Source organism: Aythya fuligula, chromosome 7 (genome assembly GCF_009819795.1).
Source record: "Aythya fuligula isolate bAytFul2 chromosome 7, bAytFul2.pri, whole genome shotgun sequence".
Lineage (NCBI taxonomy): Eukaryota > Metazoa > Chordata > Aves > Anseriformes > Anatidae > Aythya > Aythya fuligula.
In genome coordinates this window covers 24,252,715-24,280,667 of record NC_045565.1, presented here as the reverse complement: position 1 = coordinate 24,280,667, position 27,953 = coordinate 24,252,715, and the positions used below count along the sequence as shown (strand labels likewise).

Genomic DNA, 27,953 nt, shown 5'->3' with positions numbered 1-27,953 from the left:
CCAGCCATTCCTACCAGCCGTGCTTCAGGGAGGATGGGTGTGCAGCTGCTACAGGTAAGAGCCTTGCTACAAAGGGTGCTATCGTGGATGTGAAGCTCTGAATTTGACCTGCCTTCCTCTCTGTCTCAGAACAGCTAAAAACTCAGGTAAATATTTGTGTGCTCCATCACAGACCTCTACGAACATTTCAGCACTCTGTCTTGAGCACACCTCTGTTTATCATACCCTGAATAGCAGACAGCTTTCTTATCTAAGCAACAACTGCCTCCCAGCATTGTGGCTTACCCATCGGCTGCCTCCCTTGTCCTGATGAACACCCAAAATGTTTCTGGTCTCTCCCAGCTGCTGCAAACAGAGAGCTTTTACTGCCATGCAGATTTATGCAGGAGCCTGGCATCAGTGAGAAATCCTGCTCAGTACTTCTAAGGCTGGCAGTGATTGATTCTTGCAAATGAGATGATATCATCTGCTTTTTTCAGTGGGGCCAACGGGACCAACCTTCAGGCAGAGAAGTACTACACAGAATCAGAGTCAGGTAAGAATCTGGCTCTGTATAATTACTACGTATCAAAAATAACATTACTGAAACAATACTAAAACCACCTGATAATTTTATTATTTTTTTTAATTTTATAAGCACTAATATCTCATCTTACGTATTAGTACACAATATCAGCAATTGATATAATACTTTCCCAAAGTACCCAGAATTATTTATAACCAAATTAAATCAGAGGTCACCCAGAAAATGGAACAAGAAAGGACACCAGAGTCCTAATTAAGTATGAGCAGTATTTTTTCTGTGAAATGCTTGATCAAGAACGAAACTGGAATTGAAACAGAGCAAGGTGCTGCTCCTGCCTGGCACTACAGGAAAGAGCTGATTTCATGATGATCTTTACTCTTAAAGCAAGAAAGCACAGATGTTCACAGGAGACTAGAAAATACCAAGACAAAAAGAGTACGGGAAAGATACATGCCTTTCTGCATCACTTCGATGAGAACATTATGATTTATGGAAGAGATTAAACTAGTACAGTAACCAGCCTAAAATGGAAGAAACACAAAAAGACTGAAGATACTGCTGATGGCTTGAAACCACAGGTAATTTCCTACAGATTTACTGCAGCCAAAATTCACAAATGAGGAGAGATCTCCAGGCCCACCTAGTCCCACTTTACTCACCTGTTAGTGTACAGACCATTAGATGTGAGGGTGATAACTGGCAGGTGATCACTGACAGTACCTGCCTGCTTAGGCAAGACCAAAGTCACCTTAAAAATATCAATGTTTTAATCAAAAGCTCTCTAACTATGAGCTTGGAAACAAAACGTGCAGGCAAAAATATCAGCAAATGCTCACCTATGCCACCTAGCTCTTTGGATACCTCAAGACTTTTTGACAGTACATTTTATAGGGCTCAGTCCAGCCAATGGCAGGGGGCTGGAATTAGATGGTCTGTAAGGTCCCTTCCAACCCAAACCATTCTGATTCTTCCTTTGTCTTTGCCCTTTGCAAGTGTTTGCTATCAGCTTTTTTCTCTGCCTGCCAAGCCTTTTCCCACCCAGCTTTAACTGAGTTTTCCAGTCTGAGCTCTTAGCATTCCTCCTCCCACCACCTGAGAATGCATGACGAAACTTACGGTGCTCGGTCATGGTTCAACCCATTCTGTCTTTGTGCATTTATTGGAGGTAGAACAGGTTTGCTGTTAATCTCAAGCCCTCTCCGCAAAGTCTCCCTGATTTGTTCTGTATCTGCAAAGAGAATTTTTTTAGTGTGACTCAGAGTCCCCAGAAACATCACATAACACAAGGAAACACCAGCTTTTCTTAAACGGCCTGTCTCTACGGTGTATTTCAACTAAACTCTCCCCCTTCAGAACGAAATAAAGAAATACTACGGGTGAATTCTTAATGGCCCTTCCTGCACCTCAGCAGTTACTTCACTTTATAAAGTCAGCCTGAATTCTCATGTTTTGGGTTGCAACGTTATGTCAAGCAAGGAGAACTGGAAGCTTTTCCCAACGAGAAAATTCTGGGTAGTTTTATATCCTTTCATAAAGGAGGTGTTTGCTGTACCTGAAGCTCTTGCAGAACCTCCTGACACAGCCAGCCTTTGTGCTGGAAGTCACTTTTCTCATTAGGCATAAAGGGAGTTTGCTCCTTCACCAATTGAGGGCAAGGAGATCCTGCAGCTTTTGCAAATGGCTTTGTAAATCTGATGATTCATTTACAATCAGATTCGCAAGAAGAAAGTCATTTTATGCAGGGTAAACTTCAGCCTCAAGCTCACGTGTGAAAATAAAATGCAAATTATGCAGCTCAGATGCAGCGTGCTTGCTTTTTCGTTTTCCTGTGATGTTGATTGGCCAAATACTTTAACAGGATGCTTTCTTAACTTGCTTAGAAGTTTCCTGACCTTTTTTGATAATAAAAGTGGAGGAAAAAATATCCAAATGATTTCAAAACCTTTTGAAGGATACGACATACAAATATCATCTATGCCTGTCCCAGGCTCTGCATTTGCACGGCTGAGGAAGATTACTGCCTAGTCCTTTTAGATCCAATGCCGTTCAAAATATATGCACAGAAGCCAGACAGATCCATATATCCATATAGGGCTGGTTGGTTGTTTTAAACCATGGATTTAAAAACTGGCTATCATGGACTTAAGATACCGTTCTTAAGGAAAACATCATTAAGTCCAAGAAATCTCAAACCCTCAAATTTTATGTTACTTTGCCTGTTTGAAAGATAGCAATTTCAGGCATGCTTTGGCCACAACATCTGCACCCTGACACAGCATCTCACTGCAAAGGGGAACTCCACCGTATTTATTTTTTTCTTTCCAGAGTTCTGTATTTGCAAGATTCACTTGAGTTCAGCTACAGCAACATGCAGCGTCAGTCCATTGTGCCACCCAAGAAGTGACAAAGTTAAAAAGGAAACACAGCCTGGGAAAATGCAGTTGTGTCACCCTGCAGGTGCTAACAGCCCCGGTTTCACCCAGTTCTCAGCTTAACTTTGCAGATTTAGATTACAAATAGCCTAAAACCTGAAAGACTCATTTAAAGAAAACAATGCAAAGATCTCCTTACCTCCTGTCTTCCTCAAAGAGGCCACACCAAAATTTATTTTGTTCCTGAGACATACTGAGCCTTCCAGCATGAGTGCTGATTTTATTTTATTTTTTTAAATGAACCCCACAATGCTGCCCAGACTAGTCAGAAAACAGGGCAAAAGGCCATGACAGCGACTCAGCCCAGGTCCTCTTACCTTTCCCAGAGAGCCGCCGCGGCTGGGTCCCAATGCAAATGCTTCTGCTGTCTTCATCATCCTCGGGGGGCCGGCTGAGATCGTCCCAGGCACATTTGGCACTCACTCCGCTCAGGTTTGAGCCATCTGTCTCAATCCCTTTGTCGACTCTCTCCTGCTTGAAAAGATCCAAAACCCCACGACTTTTTTGGGTGTGACTTGACCCTGAGCCGGAACCCACCCTGGCTCCGTGCAGCGTGAGCACGGCTGCCGTCAGCAGCTCCTACATCTCCCCCTCTGCTGCCAGCCCCTGGGCTTTGATATATCAGCTAAGGATGACCAGACACTGAGCCAAATCTTGCAGCTGATGTGAGCTGGAACAACCTTCGTGGCAGGCTGAGCTGCACCTTTCCTCCCTGCTTCCCTCTGGGGTGCTCAAGGGCATAAATCAGGGAAAGACAGAGGTGAAAATGAGAGTTCTGGGGGATACCAGGTTGCTTCTACGTTAACACCTACTCAAAGGTGAGTTACACCCTCCTATACAAAGCAAAACTTCTCAGTCTACCTGTTACATGCCACTGATAACAACCCCATAAATAACTAAGACCCCTTCCCAAGCTTACCAAAGAGTCCCACAACAAAAAGTTGACACGGAGACCCATGGTTCCTAAGAGTTCACCATTTGCAAACTGCCCATACAATGACTGCTTTGTACCGTGCTGGTCTGTTCAGTTGAGGACAGATGTGCAAGGAGACACTGGTCCATATGCAAGTGTCAAAATCAAAACACACAAGCTCCCTCCCTTGCAAGTTGGACTTTCCAAGCATGTAAAGCACCGTTTGGTGTCACACACCACTACCGAGCAGCTGGATGCTCTCAGACACCACGCATTTTTTCAAGGACACCTGTATCTGCTGCCAGCAAGACTGGCCCCTGAGCTGCACCCAAAACCTCCAGCAGACACCTACCTAATGGGAACTCGTTCCTCTGAATTTCCACCCGTTTCCCACAAGGGGGTAATGTTGAGCTGAACAGACTTAGGGCTGGGTTACACCGAGGAAGGGCTGCTCTTACACTGGCACCTCTCTCCTGGCATTGAATAAATCCGGCTCGTTTTCCTCTGTTCTGTAGGGGTGTCACTTCTCATAGCAGTGATCCCCATCTCACTACATCCAGCTGGGTCACCTCAAAATACACGGTAAGTCCCGCTGCTCGCAGGACAGAAACTTTGCAGATTTGAGGGAAGAGCAGAGCTGTGTCGCACACGACAGGAGCAGACCTTGCTGCTCGTTATTCCTAGCCTCGGGTTTGACCTTGCCACTGGAGTCAAGAGACCGTGGGAGCATTCGGTGCTTTGCAAAGTCTGTTCCCCAAGAAGCAGTGTCCAAGCTAAAACCCTCACACACTCCTCCCCCTGCCCTGCTGTAGCCACTGTACCCTATAAAGAGCCTTGCTTGCTCTTGTGACCATCCAAGAGGGGATTTGAGCAGCTCAGAGATAAGCACTGAGCGCTCTGGGTGTGGTTGCACAGCGTTTGAAGCTGATGTAATTCGCAGCGGCTGCAGTCCCACCCTCCTCCATGTGCTCCTACCCCTTCCCCTCAGCCAACTGACTGTTTTTTTTTTTTTTTTTTGCAGCTTTTTCACCTTCCTGAACTGGCTTCTCTGGCCCAAGGAGGGAGGCAGAGGGGGGTAAGACCACAGCAGTCCTGGCTTAAGTATTCAAGAGACTGCCTTCCTTCCATCTCTCTCCCTGGAAGAAGGCTACTCGCCGGGCTCTTCCTCTGGCGTCAGGGGAAAACTGGCTTCTATGAAAAAGGAATGGGAAAATCTGAGAAATAATACAGCGGCTGGAATTTTCTTTTGTTACATGCTAAACACAGAATTAGTTGTTTAGCCCAGAAATAGAAGTTGTGAAAAAAAAAAAAAAACAAGCCCTGCATCTGATTCTGCATATGCTGGTGATGCTCTGAGCGAGATTTACCACGTGGCCCTTCGGGGAGCCCTCCCCGGCGCTCTGCGAGGCTCCAAATCAGCTGGGGATTTTGTCAGCGTGGTTGGTTTTTTATTCCAGAGGTTGGGAAGCGAAGGAGGGCCACCAGACTTGCCCTTGAGCAGGGAGATGAAGGGCCCCGAGGACTCCAGCTGGACGTCTCTGGGATGTGCCGCTCCATCCCCGCAGCCAGAGGCCCCGCTCGCAGCACAGAGGGACGCCTCGGGGAGGGGGAGAGGGATGTTCTGGGGGAGAGGGATGTTCTGCAGCCCCCGTCTGCCTCTCAGCTGCTCTGCAGAGCACTTCCTCAGGGGGGAAGAAGCGCTGCTCTGCTGGCATCCCTTGGAGATCAAGGGGAGCTGATGGGAACGAGCTGGCCTCAGGCTGCCTGTGTTTGTAAGCATTGATGTCGAAGGGGGAGAAAATAAGAGGAAATAACCAACGCAGGGTCTCCGTTTGGGGAAAAGCAGTGCTTTTTCCCCCAGTCCCAGCCAGTGAAGATGTGCCTGGGCTGAGGGGCTCTTCTTCCTCCCTTTCAGGGCAGCCTGAGCAGGAGGTTGGAGGAGCCCAGGGCAAAGGAGGTTCAGCTTTTCCCTTCCTCAAAGAAAGGATGTTTCTGTCCCATTTTCCTCTCAGCATGTGGGAGGGATGCTCCGAGGCTCTTCTAAGCCACTGATCCCTTTCTAAACGAGCCAGAGCACTGCAGCGTGACCCGCAGAGCAGCAACCACAACTCAGGAAATTTAAATCAGCTTTATTCTCTTCTGAGATAGCTGCTAAGACAGAGAATCAGCACAGAGCTGGGGACCGACAGGGACTGCTTGACGGCGCTGCCAGGGAAATGTGAGCGGCCTACAGGGAAGCCTGGCTGCACAGAAAGCAGCCAGCGCTGCCACAGCGTTAATTGCCGACATCCTGGGATGACATCTTCGTTGGGATCCATTCGCAGCGACTTCGAACAGAAAGTACAGCTGCTGCTGCCAGGCCTGGGTTTAGGCCTCAACCCATTCCCACCAGAGACAAAGCAGCCTCACAACGAGCTCTACCCGCGCCCTGGGAAGTCATTTTCTCCCCCCCCCTCGCCTCCACCTATGTGCCTTTCAGCTCCCACATGCTGTTTAACACCACCAAAAATGCCAGGGGAATGACACTTCATCCTTCGCCCACTAATTGTGGGCAGGAGGGCTGGCCCAGCCCTGCCCACGGTCAGGTTTTGGGCTCTTTTCGGGACTTGTCCCTGCAGATTTTGCTCCGTGTCTCCCCGCAGTCTGTAGGAGCGTGGCAGGAAGGAGCAGCGCGCACACCTGCGCATACTCATTGTTGAAAGAGCAAGAGAGAACAGAAACAGGAATGTTTTAATGTGAGGAAGTCCGGAAAGACCACAGACGGAGCAGCCGTCAGTGGCAGGACACGCTGGTGAGGCAGAAGTACTCTTTATTTGCCTTAACTTGCCTTGGCTGACTCAGATTCCAGTAAGCCCAGCCACTTCTCATTTACAGTAAATTGAAGAAAACCCTGTTATCGTGAGGAATCACCGCTGCTGCAGAGAGCAGACAACACCCTCCAGGAGGGGAGAGGGCACACAGGCGAAATTCTGAAGAGCCTGAAAACTCTCGCGTGAAAAACTTGCAGTTGTATTCGCTCCCACACTGTGGGACGTTGGCGGAGCATTTTTTTTCCCCCTCTCAGGCTGGGGTTGTTATTTTGGATGAGCAAACTCTTCAGAACAGTAAAAGTAGAATTTGGTTTCCTTCCTGAGCTTTCAAATTAAAAGATGCTGTGAGGCAACTGGGGGTAATCAGATACAGACACACAGACCATAAGCGAACGCAAGAGCTTGTACAAAACGTGCACATATGCACGTGCCTTACCAGGCTACGCCATAAGTTCTCTGTTAAAGGGAAATACTCCGTGAGTCACCAAAACGAGGTCAGCACCACGCTGGATTTGCCTTGGATCCCTGCTCTCCAGTCCCACAGCTCTGCTGAAGGGGCACAGAACTGCTTCCCAAGCACACGAATCGGCGGTAGGTTGCGGGATGGAGGTAAGCCCTCCACAGAGGTCCTGATCTTGTCTTTAAACTTGGGAAATTCACAACTTCAGCTCTGAAGCAGAAGGTTTAACAGACCTTCCTGCACGTATTATTAATAACATCATGAGAGGCTTTTGGCTCGCCATAGCTTTTCAGATCATGCTGACTACTTGGCCTCAAGTGACATCCTACAGCAATGAGCTACGCTGTCTCATTTGCTAAGAAATAAAAACTACTTGTTCTGATTTTTGTGTCTTATTTCTCCTTATGCTTCCATATAAGACAAACGAGGAAGTTCCTGCTCTACCATCTCTAAAGTGGATACTGTCCTATACTCTTCATCATTTGTTTTCCTTCTTTCTTAACCATGCCACAAATCTTACTAATTGGTCTCATACACCAGATTGTGTTTTCTTGACCTAGCTTCTCTTCATTTCCTCCTAAAGCCACCATCCACTGGGGGCAGAATATGAGCACTCTTGAACCACTTCTGAGCCAGCAAACAGTCTCTAAGACTGTTCTAAGATTACTGCAAAAATTGAGAAGATCTCAGCACCTTTACAGAAAATAATAAAACTGGTTTATGCCATTAAACCCATTCTCCCTGGCTACCACAAAAGACGTGATGTTTTATTAACTAAAGACATACTTGCAGATGTGGGTCGATTTCAAATATCGTTTCTCCTCTTCGCATATCTGTTATCAGCCAGGGTCCTCCAGCTCTACAAAGAAAGAAAGGCAATGAACCAAACAAGGCTTTAGCTAGGAATGAAAGCCCTCCGTGACCTGTTTCTTGCCTGGTGTCTGGCACCACAAAGTCCTACAGGGCAGTCTAGATTGATGCAGGCTATCCCCTGTGTGTACCCACTTCCTTGTGCAAGACTGAACTGAGTTTTATAGGTAACTGAATTGGGACTGAGAAGTCCAACGTAACCTGGTATATGAGATACAGGTATATGAGAGATCAGCAAGGCATGGGTCAAGATTTACACCTCTCCTAAGCATCTGAAGATGCAGCTGGGTCCCAATGGGACTTCCCTTTTTGCTGAGATCAGCAGTCATGTTCAGCACCATAAAAAGCTCATTGCTCTGATGAACATCCTCACAATAGACATTCCGCCCAGATGGTACTTAATGGCTGAGTACTCAGATGGTTCAGCAAAATCCTTGTTTTCGCTAGCAATGAAAGCTGGAAGGGTCAAGATGTACCCCAACAGAGGCGATAGAAAGATTACTGTGAAGATGAACTACTTGGGGACTTTAGTTTGGGTCACAGTGCACCCAGGCTGGAGAAATCAGCCTCAAAACAAGCTTTTTGAAATAAAAACCGAAGTCTTGTGAAATCACCAGAGTTGTTTTTCTTTTTTTTTTTTCATGAGACACTGTTATTGCAGTCAAAAGCCCCCTCCTCTGGCCCTGTCTGTGTTAGACTCCTAAAGCACTTGCAGCCAGACCAATAAAGGTTAATATTTTATAGGTTTTCGGATGCATCGGTAGCTACTCTTTTTTCACATCACTTTGGAAGCTGTTAATTTGTAACTGCAGAAGTGCCACCTGCTTCAGTTCCTCACTGGGACGCAAGAGCCTTTTCCCCTAGCTCCGTATCAGCAGCTCAGCAGTTTGCAGCTTTGCCTTTGAATCAGACGCATTTCTGGATTTCATTTTATCCTTGGAAAGGTGCTTGTGCCACAGCACAAAAGCCAAAAACCAACATGAAAACAGACTGGGGAGAGGGGTGCTACATCTGCATTGGTTTAGAGGAATCAAGGGAGCTGCAGACAGCATTTATTGTCTTGGGGTCCCAGAAACAAAGCTTGCAGATGGACAAATTCCCTCTTCTCCAGGGCAATCACATGAATTATTTGCACTTGTGCCTAAACGGGAAAAGTTCAAGTTTAAGAAACTCAGCAGCAAAGGCTGGACTCTTCCAAATAATCAATCAATTAAAGCCCACGGTGGCATTATAGACTGCACTATTGTGCCCATATTCAAAACGACTTTGTTTAAAATGTTTTGAGCTACTACCACACTGCAATAATCTCAAAATATAGGAGAAAAGCATTTAAAGCAAATGCCTGCAAATCAAAAAAGTTTGGTTGCAACATGGCAGCAAATAAAGCATCAACAGATTACGTAATATTTAAAATCTGTCTCCTCCTTGACCCAACAATATCTTTGTTTTGCCAAGGGAGAAATAACAGGATGAACTTCACTCCTGTGAACACTCTTTCTACTGCAAATTGGCCCGTCAGGACAGAGTGATTTTCTCACTTTCAGACAGTACCCAAGCTTTTGCTCGGCACTCTAAGTCAGACCCTCACTTCCCTTTCTTTCGAACTACTCAGAGAGGTCAGCAGTAACAGCTATTTTGGCTCCTTCAGGAAGAACCAATGGGAAAATGCTGCAGGTGCAAAAGACAGGAAATTTAGCTTTAAAAAGCTCATTGTGTTCCGCCCTGAACACGTGGACTTCCACATGCATTAATCCGCCATCTAAGCATCTGTGTGTGAGCAGATTTGCAATGAATTCCCATCTCTAGCTACAGCACAGGACTAAATAAGTTCCGCCAACCAGTTAAAGATTGTTGATAAAAACAAACTGAATTGTTCTCTGTCAGTATGCCCCTCTGTATGGGGCTACAGGAACACTTACACTGGCACAGTCCGAAGCAGCTCCAGGATCCCTTGCCCATTCCATTGTTGAGCTGCGTGCAGTTCCTCAGTGCAAACCCCAACAATCTGGAAGAAATAAAAACAGAGATGGGAACTGTGTGAAAACTGTGAAGAACACGTGCCACATGGTGCTGGATCAAACTGTAGCGATACAGAGAAGCACCATTCCTTTGAACTAACGAGACAAGCGAGGACAAGAGGAGCCTGAGACAACAAAGAGATTCTGCAGTTCCTTCTGCCCTCCCAATATCATGTGAAGTGCCCTGGCATGTATGATTTAACGTTGCATGGAGTGTGTGAATTAAGTAAGAGGAAGGCCTGGTGAAACATCAGGGCTTACTGGTCTGTTGTCACACTTCAATCGAGTCCACACAAGAGAATCCAAGCCAGGACAGGTTAGGGTCTGAGTACACGCAGAACACCGTGCTGTTGGCCAATTGCTAGGAGCACAAGTAATAACAAACCATCAATTTCCATCAGGCAGGAAACTAACTGCCACCAAGGAACGCTTCGGTGCTCATGGATCCTTGACCGACTTTGTTTGCAGACTGGTTAAATCTCACCTACCACGACAAAGTAGAGCTGCTAACATAATGCATAATCCACTCCTCACTGCAGGCAACTGCAGACTTCTGCCTTCCTGCATAAGGCAGGATGTGTTTGCTCTTCAGGATGAGATCTACCACACTGAACAATACCAGACATCCTTCTCACAGCAGCTGAGATCAGACACTTCAGATGAAGGGGCGAAATATTCTTCAGCTGATAGAGAATGGCAGTTGGTTTTGTTTTTTCTTTGATCCATCAAGCACTGGCTTGTGCTTTGGAACACAATGATTCACCCCCTGGGATGAGAAAAGATTTTAGCCACGGACTTCTGCTTTGTCTCTCAAGACTTCTTTCCCAATGACATTGGATTCTTGGTCAGAATCTGTTCAAGTGGTGCTTTATCAGAGAACAGGAAAATTGAAAACTTAAGTCCTGTAGAGCAGTAAGCAGGAGTACACAATGTGCCTTCACCACAAGCAAGTATTTACACTGACCAAGATCTGCATGGAAACCTGTCAGCATGCACCCTACCTCCTCTGCCCCTCGCAGAGCTCACTTTCTCAGGACCCAGCCCCTGGGAACTCACTTCATCCCCACCCACCTCCCAGGCTTCCTCCGTGAGCAGCCTGAATCACCCTCACTTCAGCACGCCCCTCCCTGCGCCTTTACTCACTAATTACATGCAAACAGCAAGACTCTAAACAGGAAATTATTTTGTGTTCATTCTTGCCTTTTTGCAATCATTTATCCTCGTGGGTCAAACTGAATCCATAACAACGAGCATCAAACAAACAAAGGGGAAAAACAAGTCAACCCAACGTGCTGCAGAAGATTGGAGGCCAACAGCCTCAGGATGCAACAAGCTGACTGCCCTTTGATCCTGACCAGCTGGGCACTAGAGAAGGGATGCAGACTAATGCAACACTAACTGGGGAGTCAGCCAGCAATCACCCTGCTTCGCTTGACTCTCTACTTCAGCTTCCAGACCCTACAATTCACCTTGTACTGATTAACCCCACACCCGTCTCTTTCTTGTTGATACAACACAGACTTTTGGGCAAATTGGAAGGTTCAAGAAAGCCTTTGCCCTCGCTCAGCAGTTGCCTTGTGCAGGTCTGTGATAATGGAGCTTCCCTTTATGCGCTGCAACTACAGCTGAGCACTAATGGAAACAAACAGAAGCTTAAGCTGTAAAATACAGACACTTGCATTCTCCCACGTGGCTGAAGCTTCTCCAAAGAGCAGGGAAAAATCAGCAGTTGGCGTCAACTCTGCTATGTCAACTCTTTTGCTAACGTTAGTAAGTCCACATGTAATTTTTTAAAAGTTCAAAGCAGCCCTTGTCCGAGACAAGCTTGGACACCACTGAGAAAATGGAACCTGGGACAGCCAGCAAACCTGTTTGGCCAAGGAAGCACCCCTCACTGAGCAGCAGTGTTAATACACAAGGGTTGTTTCATTTGCAAAGCAAACCTGAACCTTTCTTAAACAGATCAGTACAGGCAAACCCACGTAGCCTCTAAAGAATCCTTATTTCTGTGTGGCAGGCTACAGTTCGGCCATTAAATAACTACAATAATTTGCCAGTCCTACTAAAAACATCTCTTCTAGAACTGAAACCAATGGATCATCCACTGATACTGCCATAACATTAATGTGAATTTAGCCCTGTATTACTATTATTATTATTTTTTAAGTGTTTCTCTCAGCTTTTTTCCCCGTTTGTGTTTGAAATTTCAGAGCAGTAAGGTAAATACTCAACTCCAGGTGTGTTTCAGGGTGTAAACCTTTTCTTCATAAGATAGGCCTCTATCCTGAGAACTGAGTGTGCCATTACTCAATCCCAGTAAAATCCTTACTGAACACCTCCAGGGTAACACCTCAAAGGTGAGATTCATAGTAATCAAACACGGAAGCAAGGTGGAAGACAAGTGAATAAGCATCTGACTTATCAAAGCTAAATAAAATGCAGTGTTAGCTGCATTCCACGCCCAGGAAGTGATGGAGCCAGCACTGCTGGGTGTCATACCTGCAGGAAGGTAACGACCCCAAAAGGAGTCTGCACTGGCTGCATCTGAGGGTCTTCTGTCAGTAACATGTGCTGGATTCTGGATTCACTGTTGTCCAAAGGGCTGTGCCACGACACATGGTCACCGCTGCAGAAGGTGTTTTCTGCGAGGAAGAGAAACAAGGAATGTTTAGTCCCTAAATTCTGCTGGAATATTCCTGCTGAGGAGCAGGACAGTCCCTGGCTGCTGTTCACAGTGACTGCCTGCAGCCGGCTCTGCTGCATCCCCAAGTCAGCTGAAGCACCTGAACCAGGAAAGGGATCTCCCTGAGCCACCTGGCTTCAAGCACTGGTTTTAAAATGGCCCAATCCTGAGTTAATCCTATGGCCAAAAAAAAAAAAAAAAAAAAAAAAAAGGTTATAAATTAAGTTAATATATTAAATGCCACCAAATAAAATTAGTCTCTCTCTAATTTATTATTTGTCTCATTTTGTGAGAGGGTACAGACAGTCAGAGGGCCATACAGGATGCCATTCTTACTTGGTTTGCAACTCCAATTCACCACAGAGAACAGATTCTGAAATGTGAATTAGACACAAATAACGCCCTGCTACACCTAATAAAGCACAGTCTGCTGCCCAACTTGTGACAGTCCAAGTCAAAGACACTTTCTCTTCTAATTGTCTGGCAGCTCTGGTGCAGCATTGTAATTAATATGTTCCTTCTTTCCCAAACAATGAGAAAACCAGTAGGCTGTAAATTTCACTCCATGTCAGAAGAGTCTGCATCAAAACAAAGGGCCAGAAATTATTTTCCCCTCTTCACAACTGTGAGAATTCCTTTCTTTTCCTCCTCAGAAATATAAAAACTAGATAATCCCATGTCCTACAGCTGGTTCAAGCCAAAGGCACAGCAGAACCCCCGCATATGTTGCTGCCTCAGACAAGGAGAGGCTAATGCCTGCTCTCTGGAGGAACTAGGAGTAAAACCACCAGCCACGACCATTTTCCCAGCATGGTGCAGCTGCACACAGTTGGAGAAGGGCATCTGCAAGCGTGCTGCCCAGCCGACTGCCTCGAACGGGGGTCTTGCAGCGTCCCCCTGGATAGTTTTTTCACTGTACAGAGAAATCAGCAGCTTGGAAGCCACATTATGCCCTCTCACATAGGTGTAGCACCCCAGGGACGATCCGAGTATTGCCTGCATGTTTCTAAAACCACCTGCAAGCTCATGCTTCCTCCCTGCACGAGCTCCTTTACAAAGCCAGGCTGGCCTCTCCCAGCTGTGCCAGGGACAAAGGCAAGCCTTGCCCAGTGAAGGACAACCAGGACTTCTGCTGTGGGCTGGAAAACATCAGCAATTACTCGCATTACTGTCCTAAGACACTGGAGTACCTCCCGTGATGTGGAGCAGGTCCAGTTCAGGAGTGCTGCCTGCTGCAGATCCTCCCCTGCCTTGCAGTGGTGCAGGATGCTGCAGGTGAGCAGAGGAGAGGCACCTTGCAGCTGCTGTGCCCCCAAAACACCCCAGCAGGGAGCAAACTCACGCTGCCACGGCCAGGGGGTTAATTCAGGGTGTCGCAGGCAACTCCCAGCTCCTCCACCAGGTGTCCCCATTGGCGTTTATTTGGGCTTTTCACGCTCTATGGCTTTGCAGACGGATTTCTGGGACAGCTCAACAGATTAAGAGTTAATATAAACTTTAAAAATTAAATAAAACACCAGGAGGAACTCGGCCTGCAAAACGAGGCACGGGACAGAAGTGCTGAGATAAGTCAGGGAGTGCTTTGCTTAGCTAAGAAAGGAAGAAAACAGCAAATGTGAGCCGCTTGAAAGAAAGGAGTTTATCTTTCTGTACGATAAATTACACGCTTCCAGCTCTGCGGCTGAAAGGAGTGGCTCGGAGCATTACTTCACGTTTAAAGTTGGGACGTGTAAGCAGACAGAAATGAGAAATATGATTGCAAAGTTTTCCTTATATCAAAATGGGATTAAACAAACAGACAAAACCGGCACAGTTGCAAAGGATCTCGCTGATGTTTTCCAGGTTAGGCAAAACGTGGCTGATTAATTTTATTTTTTAAATGATAAAAGCCTCTCAGTCACAGTTTTCAGGAATGAAACAAAACCACAAAGAACGTATTCTTGGGCCCTGTCTCTATACCACAACATTTTGCCCATCAAATGCTCACCCAATTCTATGCTGATCGATCGCTGCGTTTCACTGCTGCTGCTGCTTCTCCTGGGAAATCCCAGCCCGTTTAGAGCAGGTTTTCAAATGCAAATGTCTCTGCTGGAAATCCACCTGTTTATGTCCAGGCGAACACTGAACACTTAGAAAATCTCCCTCTCTCTCTCACATGCGGCCGAACAGCAAAAAATTCACACTGACTACTCAATTCAATCAAAAAAAAAAAGAAAAACCACAAAACCACATTCTGCCAATAACCCGCAGCCCAATTAAAAGTTGTAAGAGTGCAAAAAGTTCAGAATTACAGCCCGAAACTCAGCTCTGCTCCTGCTGCATTGTAAGCCGTGCAGAATGTAAGACCAGCTCCTGTACAGAGACCACTGGAGGACGGAGGAGAGCCTGAACTGCAGGACCTGGAGGCACGGAAAGCGAGGAGCTACAGGAACAAAGCAGGAGCTGACCACTTGCACTCGCCTCCTGCTGGAAACGGGGATGTGCACCCTCCCTTCACACCTCTTGCACCCAATTTGTAAAATGAGACCGTCGAAATCTTTAAGCTCCAAGCAATGTTTTAACCAAAAGATGCTGAAGTTTTCGTAAATTTGGATTTACATCTCAGCTGTGGTTTTTGTGAATGTTGTTGAATTGGAACGTGGATCAGCCAGATAGATCCTCGCAGACATCACAGCACAGATGGACAGGAAAAACCTCCTGTGGTTTTTGTCCCTTCCTATTATTTGCAGTGCTGTCAGCAATGTGAAAACTTCCCTTCATCTGCACACATACAATGTGCTAATTTTTCCTACACACAAATATTAATTTCCATAAAAACAAGAGATGAGTCGGCACAGGAGGCGTGGGCTCATCTCAGGTACAGCAGAAGCGCAAACACCTTACAAGGAGCAACTCACTTCAGGAAGATGTGGTGGTTCCCCAAAAAGCATCCCCATTTCTGCCATACCATGCAGAAATAACCGGAGAAACAGCCTGCCACCTCCCAGCTCGTTTCTGTGTGCTGCTGTGAACCAGGACCTACAGTGACACCAATATGGGTCTACAGCCATACCTTCTGCACGTGTTTTGAAGTCTACTGCATTTATTGAATGAGAAACCTCCAGTCACGACTGGAAACGACTTACAGCTGAAATACTGAAAATACGGATGTGAAAATAGGCATTAATGCACACATGAAATAGATGTTTCATGTAAAAAAAAAAGATGTCCCAGTGCTAGGACAAAACCCACCTCTCCTTCCTAATAAACGCAGAATGCTCCTTTGCAAATTGTCTTGGTTTAGGAAGGCTGCAGGTTTACAGCCACAGCAGCAAAGCTGCTTCTGCAGTGATCCCATCACACCCCCGATGCTCTCCCCTGCCCTGGGAGATTTGGGAACAGGCTCAGCTTTATCCAAGCCCGCTCCCAGCTCCACTGACCCAACTTTTTCCACTCCCACCAAGCCCTGCTCCGACAGCCCTTTTGATCTGCTGCAACGCTGTGCAGATGACCGTGCTGAGGCAGTTTCTTATCAGTTCCGAGGAGGGATTCAAGTTTTTCTGTACAGAGAGCGAGCACAACAGATAGGACACAAGGCTTCGTGCTGTATTAATGAGACAAAACGCATTTGGGCCCAGAATCCAGGAAGGGGTAAGAGAGCTTTCAGTGAGAGCTGTGAAAAACCATGGGAAAGCATCTCCTCTACCATTCAACGAGGGCAATGATCAGCCTGTGGGCAACAAACGCCAAGACTACGGTGGCATTTGCTGCTGCCACGTTGAATTTCCAGGACTTACACCAACACAGCAGCACGATCTGTTCTCATGAAGCCCAGACTTTGTTTTTTTTTTTTCCTGCAAGTGTGCGTTTTAACAAAACCTCCTGAACTATTCCGCGCTGTTAGGGAACGCTGATTCCACAGAACTGAAATGCTTCATAGGGAGGTATCGATTTCATAAGAACTGAACACGGAAATCGTTACAGCATTTCACTGCAAACTTATTATTTCATTTCATAATTTATAACAGCAAATCTGAAGCTCCCTCCAGCTCCACAGCACTGAGAAGTCTCTAAATTTCCCCTAGACCGGCTCTTGCATCGCTCCATTATGCAAAAGCAGCATCCATAACGCAGCTACACCAGACTTCTCTGTTAAGCCTCCCATATTTTGAAGTCTTTAAAATGTCATTATCCATTTTCTTTTACAGCCCACATAAAGCAGGTGAGGCTCCTTCGTGCAGCAATGGTCATAATTCAGCTGTGCAATCTCTCCTAACTTTACTATCCAACTGCTCAATAACGAGAGCTGGGGAAATAACTCAGAGGCAACCGTTCCACTGTGGACTAGTAAATTTTCTTCGTGTAACGTTGCTCATGTATTTTCTTGGAGCGCATTCCCCTCGCCTTTAATTTGACTAAATATAGCTAATGCCTAGAGAAATAAATTCAAGTCATATTCTTGGCCTCAAGATGTTTTATAAACAGTGTGGCGCATGCAATCCATGCTCGAGAGGTGTTAGCGAGCTCTAGAGAGAGACACAACCCGTTTCCCGCTGCATTTTCCATTTCTTTTTTAAACCTGCGAGTTAAATATCTTCTCTTGCATGTGTATAGGGAACAGTATGGGGGAAAAGACAGTGCAGATGCTGTTCCACCAGCAAGGAGACAACTCAAAGCATCCCTCCTGCCCATGCATGGCCTGGCACAGTCTCCAAGTTAAGATCACACCAGCCTGATTCCAGCAAAGGCCAGAAAACTTCTCCTTGAGACCGGGTCATGCCAACACTTCTTTAGATAGATTTTCAATTTAGGGAAATCGGTTTGTAACCTGACCTTTCTTCTGTGTCACTTCTGAGACACCTCCTCCTTCACACCAGCTAAAACCTTCAGAGGAGGCGTTTTTCCCTCTAAACCAATGAGTTTGATAAATCCGTGGTGGTTCTGAGCTGACAGCAAGCAGAGGGGGAGAAGCCCCCAAGTACATTAACTACTAAACATGCTCACTTTGGGGAAAACGGCTGCTCTGCTGCGCTCACACCCTTCAAAAGCAAGTTTCTGTGTTCCTCCCGTCTCTGCATAAAGCCAGCCCATCGTTACACGGTCGCTTTATTCCGAGATGAATGCGATGCTGCTGAAAGAAACCACCCTGCGTGCCCCCCTGTGACAGCAGGGGCTACCTGGATCCCGACCCTGCGAGCTTGGGCTGAAAAAACCCATCTGAAATTCGGGACAGCGCATGGCAGCGGGGATGCTGGCAGGCGAAGGCGATGACCGCATCCCTTTGGCGAGCCAGCCCTACGTTATCTGCGGCGCTTGGCGGCTGGAAAACTTGCTGCTGCGAGGGGCAGGAGCTCGGAGGCTGGGTCCGACCGCCAGATCCGGGCTAAAATGGAAGCAGGGAGAAACAGGAGTGAGCCAGCAGGCAGGGAAGGATTTCGAGCCCCAGTCTTACGGGTGCAGGAATGTTTAAGAGGCCCCCTGCGAGCTCCTGAGCAGCACGACAGCGATGCAGCCAGACGCTTAAATTGAAGGCAGCCTGTCCGATGGTTGCAGGAATCGTGTAATTTATTGCGCCGTTATTACCACATGCGCAGTCTGCAGAATTTATTACAGAAGTGCATTTTCCCCAACACATTTTTAATATTCAGTCTGGCTTTGGTTTATAAAAAAAAAAAAAAAAAAAAAAAAAGGTAGTCTGGCAATCTGTCACGAGTAAGCTTTGGTGCTGTGTTTCAGTACCATTTTGCAGACTGAACAGCCAGAATTAATTAAGAGAAACGAGGGGCAGACGCAGAGCCCAACGCTGAAATCTATTAGCTCTACTTCTCACCAGAGCCACTTAATACATTTCTAATCAGCTTACTAACGTCTATGACCACGCAATGCAAGGATGCAGCTATAATAAACCAACGCAAAAACTAAATACGAAGGTTATCTAAAGATCTCAAAGCAATACTGTTATGGCAACTCCTCATCCAGACGGAAATTTAAACGAAAAGAAAAACAAAAAACAGGCTATAAAGAAAAAGACTTTACTCTGACTCATTTGCCAGACACATGAAATTAAGATAATCTAGGGATAATCAAATTAATGCTAAATTCAGTCTGTCTGCTTCCTTTCCCAACCTACAAAGGACTACACAAACGGACTGGTGGAGGAGGAAAACAACGGTGATGTAAGCGGTGGGGCCTGCTGGCAGCGTCAGCTCCGAACTTCATTTTTAGCTCAAGCTGAACCTTTTAAGAACATGGGAGGAAAGAGGAGAATCCGAGCCATGATGCATTTTTATTTTTTATTTTTTTTAAAGCTTTTTCCTCGTGGTTTTCTTAAGCAGATTTGCCGTCCTGTATCTCCCACCGGGGAAAGGAGAAGTGCCCCAGCCCGGGCTCCCTAAAGAGGAGCAGACTCGCAGCACGGACAAGATGCCCGAGGAAGAATTAAATCCCCGGAGTACAATTAAACAATGGCCCCGCCGCAGGGATTCAAATTGGGCTTTTACAAACAAGGGGCCTAGGCAAAAGGTTCTTTAAAAAATAAAATAAAATAGCGTGGAGAAAAAACAGCTTATCAGCACTGTAAGGACTCCTTGACCTCTGAGGTTTGAGGTTTAGAAAACACAAGAGCGATGCAGATCTTTTTAAAAAATTGATCAGCGCATTGAAAATAAAAACCTTGTGTTAAATCTGGAAAATTAACGATCCTCTCCAAGGAATCCCATCAGTTTACGCAAGTGTACGTAAACTTATTTGATCTTTTAAGTCCCCTGGGGTGAAAGCCCGAGGAAGGGGCCAGAAATGGGATGTCCCCTGCCAACCCCCCCGAGGAACAAAGAGGGCTCCTCGCTCGCCGTGCAGCGCTCCCAGCTGCCTGCCTTCCAGCCCTGCTGCCAGGGGGCTGGGGGAAAACGCCTCTTGTTGTATTTCAGCTCCACCAGAGTTACAAACACCGGGTTTCGTATCAGGATGCAGGCACCTGGACGCCTTCTGTGACGCTGTGTTAGCCCAAGTGCTGTCGTGCAACAGGCGGCGTGGCTCTGTTTCTCCTTTGCCCCCCGTGTTTCCCAGGATGTTTCTTCCCAGCCCTTGCCCATCTGCGTGCCTGGCTCGCTCCCTCTCCCTGCCCACCACCTCTGTGCAGTTTCCATTACTGCAGCCTCGGGGAATTTCTCACGCAGGCTCCCAGCGAGTGACTCCCGTGCCCAGGGCACGCTCCCACCCTCCGGGAGCCGTGGGCCCCCTGTCCTCTCCCTGACTCCTTCCAGCCCTCTCCGCCAGCCACCTCCTCCCCTGCTTCCTCTCCTCCAGCTCCGTGCTGCCCCTGCTCCTTCCAGCCCCCCGCAGCAGCAGAGGCAGGAGCTGGCACCCCCAGCACCCGCTCAGCAGAGGGCAGGGTGCCTCTCCGGTGTTGCTTTTCCACCCACAGTCCTCACCTGCCTGCTGATTTATCCACACAGCACACACCCAGAGGGAAGGAGTCCTGGAGGAAGGCACGGCAGCAAGGCATGGACCTCCCAGCAGACACCTTGCAGTGTTTCTGCAGCAATTCCTGACAGCGAGGAGCAACCAAGAGGCACCGTGGCAGCACCCTCCTGGAGCCCAGCCTCTCACAAAATGTTTTATCCGGAGCCAGACCCTGCCACCACCATCCAGCCGTGCTGCCACCAGCTTTGCCAGCACTAAATATCTACGAGACTTCTATTCAAGAGCTCTTAAGGAACTTCAAAGGGAAACTAAGAGACTATCCTCCTCTGAAAGGACTCGGGGATGTCGAACACAGCTTTAATGCTCGGCCTTCGCAGCCTGCATGTCCCAAGTCTGAGAGGCAGATGGAGAGACTGTGCTGGGATCTCTCTAAGCAAAAGTTACTCAACAGAAAGGGCAGCTGGCCTGGGACAAAGCACCTCTGGATGTATCACACCGTAATCTCTTCAGAAAAATCATCCAGTTACCCTGCCACTAGTTCTGGGGCTCATAATGGAAAGGGACGGGAGGTGCTAGAGAAACCATAGTGTATTTCTCAGTGGTTATTTTAAGTTTTCAGGAATTTAAGGCTTGCGTGGGCCAAACTTTAGTTTTACTTCTGGCAAAAGCAGGAAGCTGAAGGGCAGGAAACAGAGGAACTTTGTCTTCAAATGTATTTGTGTAAAATATTAGCCGAGCTCTATCAGCTCCTTACAGTGGTGCAAGGGAAACACTGAGTTTGCCCAAGAGCTATACTCATGGATCGAACACAAATCGATCGGTCTGTTCGTGGAGCACCTTTTGAAACTCCATCCCAAGCCTGCTGAGACGACTCCTTTAAGGCTCTGGCTCTAAAAGCGAGCAGGAGAGTCGGTTTTCCACAGGCTCTGGGCTGTCTGCAGCCTCCGAGTGCACTCTCCCAGTCTCTCTTCCCCACCAAGAACAAAACGCTTCCCCTGCTGTGCCCATTTGCTGCCTCCTGGCTGAGCAGGCGGCTGCGAAGGATCTTTGTGCGCAGGGCTGTCAGAAGAGGGCCTGTAATGAGCTCAGCCTGCTGCCGTACTCGCAGGCAGAGGGGGTTATAGTCAGCAAGCACAGTCTGAGCACTCCTTGCTGCACAGATCTTCAATGGGAAGAGTAAGAAGGTGGATGTGTAACCGCGAGCCCAACTTCCAGCTCAGTCTGCTCTGAGATTTCGTCTAACACAGGCTGGCAGCTCTCAAGGGAGAAGCCAGTCCTTTTTTACAAGGCTACTCAGCTCGTGTGCAACCTTCACACTCTCCTCTGAGCATCCCAAACGATCGAGGGCAGGCAGAAGGAGAGGGCTCTCCTGTGACTGCAGAACAATTCTGGTTTTGTGGCTTTCAGCTCCTGGATGGGAGGAGGCAGCGCTATTCTGTGCCAAAGCCTTTCGCTGTGAGAGCGGCTGCTTCCGCTTCCCAGAAAAGGCCGGGAGGGACAAAGCCTCACAAACAAGAGGCCAGAGGACCTCACACCAGCAGGAGGGGGAGTTTCTGCCTTCCCCTGAGCTCTTTCCTTTGTCTTGCATTCCTCCCGCGGCACAGGGCACGGAGCCTTTGTCCGGGCTGGGCTGACCATGTGCAGCCCCTGCCCGCTTCCCTTCCCCAGCAGCCAGAGATGCTCCTCGGGTCCCCTCCTGCAGCGGGGATGCTCTGGGGAGGATGGAGAAAAGGCTTGGGGCAGAAAGCAAGCCAGATCCATCCTGATAACCGATCTATTCCACGATAAACACCTGCCAGGAACCAGCAACCCAGCACCCCAGGGCACGGAGCCCGCTGGCTGTCCCTGCATCGCTCCGGCTCTTGCAGCAGCCTCACATGGAGACGTGTCGCTGCTTTTTCCATGTCTCCACGCCTGTTTGTTTCCTCCTTCTTCCAGGGGGAGCCCCCGTGCAGCAGGCAGGCTGTGATGACTGTGCATTTATAAATGCAACACGCATCACATTTACACGTGCTGCTGCTCTGTCCGTCCACGGCATCTGAGAGCAGCGTAAGGGCGCGCGGGCTGATGCAGAGCACAAACAGAAGACAGACTATCATATTTTTTTTTAAATAAACCAGCTGAAAGAACCGTATTGAAGAGCTGAAAAGCAACGAGCCAAGTTCAGCTCCCATGCAGGGACAGGACACGGGCTGACAGAATTAAAAGGGACAGCACCAGCTGAAAGCCAGCCAACCCAAACCGCGCCCGAACCTGCTTTATCGAAATCGTGGCTACAAACAAGCTGCTTCTTTCAGGCAGCGCCGAGACCCCTCGCTCACCGCCTAGAAATAGTTTGCAACCAGCAAAGCAGCCCAGGGAAGACAGCTTTCCCTTCTATTTCAGCCAGGTCTTTTCTAAGGAACAAAGACTTTCTGTGCCTCTGCTCCTGGCACAGAGTCTCTCCGTGCGTTAGTGTCAACCTAGCCCTTGGGGTCAGGTCTGTTCTCAGCAGAGGGCTGGAAGTCCAGAGACAACAGGGACTTCCACGACAAGGCACGGGAACTGCCCAGCCTGCTCCGTGAGCCCAGACAGACTGCAGGAGAGAATAAAGCCCAAACTCCATCAAGGTTAAGGAGGGAGAGACAAAAAGGCTTTAATTTATGTCACGCAGCTTGCTCCCTGACAACATAAGCCACGGACTTTTCCGCCCCTGAGCCCCAAAGGAGAGCACAGGTGTCCTTAGAAAGTTGTAGGTTCCCAGTCATGCTTTCCAACCAGCTCAGGAGGAAGCTGGGCGAGCCTCCTGCCCTCTCCAGGCTCACGTCACCACTGCTGCCAAAGCCAAAGGCAGCGTCACGCAGGTGCTGGTCCCCTCCTTTCAACTTCTCGACAAAGAGCCCAGCGTTTTTCCAACTTGGCTGAGGTGTTGCTGGGGCTTTTCCATCAGCGCATCAAAAGTAATTTGAAGGAGAAGAGAGATCCTAGCAGCTCTCGAGCAATGGACAGGGAGATGCTACCCACCAGGTGCTACATCAGCCATGGATGCTGATCAGGTGCTGGGGTGCCTGCAGCATCGCGGGGGGCAGCGCCCTGCCTGCTCTGAACAGAAAGAGAGGCTGAGAAAATTTAATCAGCCAAAAATCTAAGGTGAGGGAATTGCATTTATGCTGCCAGGACAAACGAGGACAGGGGCAGGATGAGCGCACCACCTGCCTGGGGACACACTCAGCAGCATCCACACCTGGGGCTCTGCTTTACAGCTCCCTGCCCTCCATCAGTTTTGTACCGAGCTCTGAAAGCACCTCTCCAGCCTTGACAGAGGAAGGACAGACCGCCAGCTGCGTGCTAGTGCACAGCCTGGGGAGCCTCAGCCACAGCCTCGACCACCGCGCAGCTTTTCTCTGACGACTGGCAAGCCTCCGACCTCCCTCCGTGCCTCGGCACCCAGCTGCACGCAGGGCTGGGAGCGTTTCCCTGAATGAAAGCACCAAACTTCAAAGGTCCCTGAAATTACAGACGTACGAAAAGACAAACAACATTAAGCTCTGAAAGTGCGCAGAGAAGGAGCTGCATTAAGTTTGCCTAGAGAAGGCAGCAGCACCGATGCACGGTGCTGGGGTCTGTCCTCTCGTTCCTCTCCAGGGGTTCTCCAAGGGTGCTGCGTGCCACAGACAGTCAGCACTGCTACACTCCTCTGGAGTCTGCTAGAAGGCAAAACCACCTTGATGTTAAAAGAAAATAAAGAGGAAAAGGTGCTAGAAGCTTACAGTTTCTTGGAGAGAGGAAAAGAAGAGCTGTACTAAGGGTTTTCAATGGGCCCTGCTGCACCAAACCCAGAACCATCACGTAAAAAGAAAAACAGAGAAGATTGGAGGAAAAAAAAGTCCAATGCCAAACCAATACCAAAGACTTAAAAGCGAGAAGGCTTCTCAAGACTTGTTGAAGAACTGCTGTGTCAGGAAAGCAGATGGGCATCCAGCTGCCCCATACCTCACATGCACTCAAAGACAAAACGTCACGACTCTCACTTTCCTCCTCCAGGAGCTCGGACACAAACCCAAGCTTTCGTGGCTCACCAGCACAGGCTGAGGCCAGAAGGCTGCCAAAGGAAGGGCTCAGTGCACGCAGCACTGCCCTGGGTGCTCGCCCTTGAGCATCCCGAGCACCAAGAGCAACAGGAAGGGAAGAACAAACACCAGCTCCAGACTGCTGCTTCTTACTTGTGTTTAGAAGGGAAAAGAGCCAGGTCCATGCACGACCCATGCTTTGCCATCATCCCCACCAGGAGGGAGGCAATTTGCACGAGTGCTGCTCGGCAGTTCCCTCCCAGCAGGTTCTCCAGGAGCTGGGCAGCCAGCACAGCACCGAGCACGGCCCCAGCACGAGCTCGGCAGCTGCCTGCCATGCCCGGCACGTCCGCTGCCCGCCCCGCGCACGAGGAGCCGGCTGGTTGGGACCAGCCCCGGCACGTAGATCCCAGCTGGAAGCTGAGGGGACGTGACACGGCCGCCTGAGGAGATGGGGCAATGAGAAATATCGGGGAGGTGAGCTCACCAGCAGGGAGAGGCGGATTTATTGCAGCGGGGCTGGGACGCGAGGACGTAAAGGACCGGGCTCGGCGGGTGCCGGTGCTCGCGCAACAGCTTGCTTTATGGGAAACGGCGAAGAGGAATTCGGCTAAAACCCAACCGATTTCTCATGGACCACTGAATAACTATCAGATGATGAGAGCTCTTGGCCACGACAAGCTCGGGTTAAATTGGAACCAGTGACTTCATGTTTCCATACCCCTTTCACAGGCTCGAGGCACGCAGCCCGCGCGCTCGGATCCCACTCACCTACGGCACGGGACGGGCCCAGCACCGCTGTAGGAACTGCAGCGAGCCACACTTCCAGCGTTTGCACAGGGTTCACTACACCACAGGTTCTGCTGAAATTAGATTTGATTTATACTTCTTTGCGGAGCCCAAAAACACAGTTAATCCCCCCCCATTTTTAATCTAAAATCCTGGGATACTAGAGAGGAGCCAGGGCAGCTCTATACTGGAAACTGGTCAATATTACAAACAGATGATAGAAAAATATATATTTTACAGAGCCATAGCAACCAGAAGAGAACAATAAATCAGGCTGGGATTAAAAAAAAATAAAAATAAAGGCACAGTCAGGGGAAAAAGAAACCTCTATGAAATACTGGAAGATTTTATTTGGCTTTAGTCATCCTATTAGGGAGAAATAAACACAGTTTTACCAACACACTGGCCAAGCCTCATTTGTATTCAAGGAAGCTGGGCGTTTGTTTTGTTTTCTTTTCTTTTTACACGCAGAAATTGGCCAGTGTCAAGAGTGTTTGAAAACATGTCAGCAAGGAAAGAGTCATTGAGGCTACCACATTGAGGCTTTTCTAAACTCCAGAGGATCCGAAGATGAGGTCTAGTGGTTAAGCAAGGGCAACAGGTGTCAAAGCGCTCTCTAGCTTAATGGCCTCAGGTCTGCAACCTCAGCCAAATCACTTAATCCCACTGAGTCTCATTTTCAGTGCAGAAGTTATACTGCCTGTCAACTGCACCGTGCCTCTGCGGCTCGGATTAAACTAACTTGAATCAGATGAAAATTGCTGGATAAGAAGAAAGCATCTTCTTCATCTGCAGTCCTCATGACTCTTAGCATCGTCACTTACCGGAGGAGAAACTGAGGCACGCAGAGCTGGTGTAACTCTCTCAAACTGATAGGTTTTGCAGAAATAGAGGATGAGACATTTCATGTCCAATCCTTTGGAAAGGGCATCCCTCACTGTGAGGGTGCAAAGGGGCTAGACATGCCCACAGAGGTGACTGTGGGGAAAATATATATATATATATTGCTAATTTGGTGCTGCGTTGACACAGTGCTATCAACACGTATCACTCATCGTGTACCTTCTGGAATCAGTTCTGTCCAATGCACTTTTCCAAGGTGTAAGACGTTTTGCTAGGGAATAATTAAGTCAAGGTTATCCAAGATCTGAAAACTGTGCTGCATATAAGCAACTTTCTCCTGAAGCAATCACCTGAAAGCCACACTAAAGCACCACCCAGAAACTGCATCTCCCATGCTTACTTCTTTTGCTTGTAGGTTTTGTTGCTACTGCTTTGCAGTCTCCAAAACACAGGCAACTTCCTACTACTGACTTGTCAAAGGTTAAATCTTCGCATTTGACTTTTAAATTGGCTGAAACTTCAGAACTTCGATTTAAATCTTTTAGTGCATTAGTAATCAGGAAACTAAGAAAAAAGGTACGGTATGTGTTTAGGGAACAAGAAGATCACGTATAAAAGACTTGAAGAGGACATCTAATTGTTAAGACACTGATCATGAAGGGGACTCAGAAGGTTTCCCCTCTGCCCCCACCAAAACAAAGAATCAACTCTTCCTGACAAATACACATGAAGAATAGTTCAACTTACTCTCAAAGGCACAGAGCAATGTGGAATTGACGATTACGTCAGTGCTTCACTGCACTTATTATTAGAAAGTTTTACCTAATGACAAACTCTAGGCTTACCTTACAGAAATTTAAGTAGTAATGGGCCTCTCAATTTACTTTATCCCCTACAGCAACCTTTTGCTTATTTGAAGACTGTTCTCACATCTTCCCTTCATCTTCTCCTCCCTAGACTAAACAAACGTAATTCTTTCGATCAGTCCTCCACAGGTCATATTTTTGGGACCTTTGGGTCATTCTTACTGCTCTCCTCCAGAATTTTTCCAACTGTCTTTTGCCCAAAACCAGACAAAAAACCTCTCTCTTTCCCCTCAAGTTGTAGCCAGCAGTGTAGGACTGCACCACATACAACACGTAGAACAGTTCTGTGTATATATATGTAGGTTTATGTATATGTGTAGGTTTAGGTTTAGCTATTGGTGAAACCAACTCTGAATCTTTTTCTTCTCCTTTCATGACTGCTGCCTCTGCCTGTCTTTCTCCAGCCAGTGATTGTGCACTGATTACTCCTGAATAAGCGCAGGAACTTGCTCTTCTTGCACCTTACTGACCCTTCCTGCACACACAGGCATTTCAGACCATCTCCGCAACTTGCAAAAGGCTGTTCTGAACTCCAGCCCTGTGTGCCATAGTGCTTGCTGAGCCTGCAAGTTTTGTCAGGATACTCTGCATTTCGTCATCCCAGTCAATCCCGAATTGCATCAGCCCTAGGACAGATTTCAGAGGAATCTCAGTTCTACCCATCTTCTGCGGCTGATGACAACACATTGACAACTATTCAAGTCGAGATACCCAATCAGTATTGCAGCCCTTTCTTCAGTTTTTATCAAGATCACATTTCCTCAGCTCGCTCACATACCTGTGATATGAGACAATGTCCGAAGTCTCACTAGCATCAAGATAACTAACAGTCACTGCTTCCTATAGTGCCTATTACTTGGTCACAGAATTAAACTAGTTTGTTCTGCTTTACTCTTGATAAATCCATGCTGGAACTTCCATTATTCCCTGGATGCCTTCTAGGTGGTTTGCTGGTTTGCTAATAGTTGCTTAGGTGCCAAACATCGACTGATTTTAAACCTTGTGCCTTTTTTTATAATAAAAAAAAAGAAGAAAGGACAATGTGAAGGACAACATTTACCATTTTCCAGCCTCCTGGGGAGCTGTGTCCCCTGTAACTGCGGAGGCTCAGACTGCACACACTGATGTGTTCTGGGGTAAATGTTATCAAGCTCAGCCAACCTGCAATCCTTGAACAAATTCAGGGAGGGCTATCTCAGTATTTTTGAAGTTTGCTGGTTTCACTAGCTAGTTCCCTACTGCAGACATCCGTTGTGGAGAATACAACCATAATATCCGTTATATTGTTATCGC

General features: G+C 47.8%; 1 protein-coding gene across 2 annotated transcripts in view; it reads right to left on the bottom strand.

Moving 5' to 3' along the window:
- SUFU (SUFU negative regulator of hedgehog signaling) overlaps positions 1 to 27,953 on the bottom strand; it is a 79,095-nt gene that overhangs the window by 26,571 nt on the left and 24,571 nt on the right. Inside the window, exons 4-8 of one of the 2 annotated variants that reach the window (XM_032191339.1) lie at positions 12,529 to 12,671; positions 9,931 to 10,016; positions 7,928 to 8,000; positions 3,276 to 3,432; positions 1,643 to 1,754 (exon numbers count right to left, since the gene is read on the bottom strand). In XM_032191339.1, coding sequence (XP_032047230.1) covers positions 1,643 to 1,754; positions 3,276 to 3,432; positions 7,928 to 8,000; positions 9,931 to 10,016; positions 12,529 to 12,671 — 571 coding nt within the window. The remainder of the gene's footprint in view (positions 1 to 1,642; positions 1,755 to 3,275; positions 3,433 to 7,927; positions 8,001 to 9,930; positions 10,017 to 12,528; positions 12,672 to 27,953) is intronic. The other variant, XM_032191340.1, reaches the window with a different exon arrangement.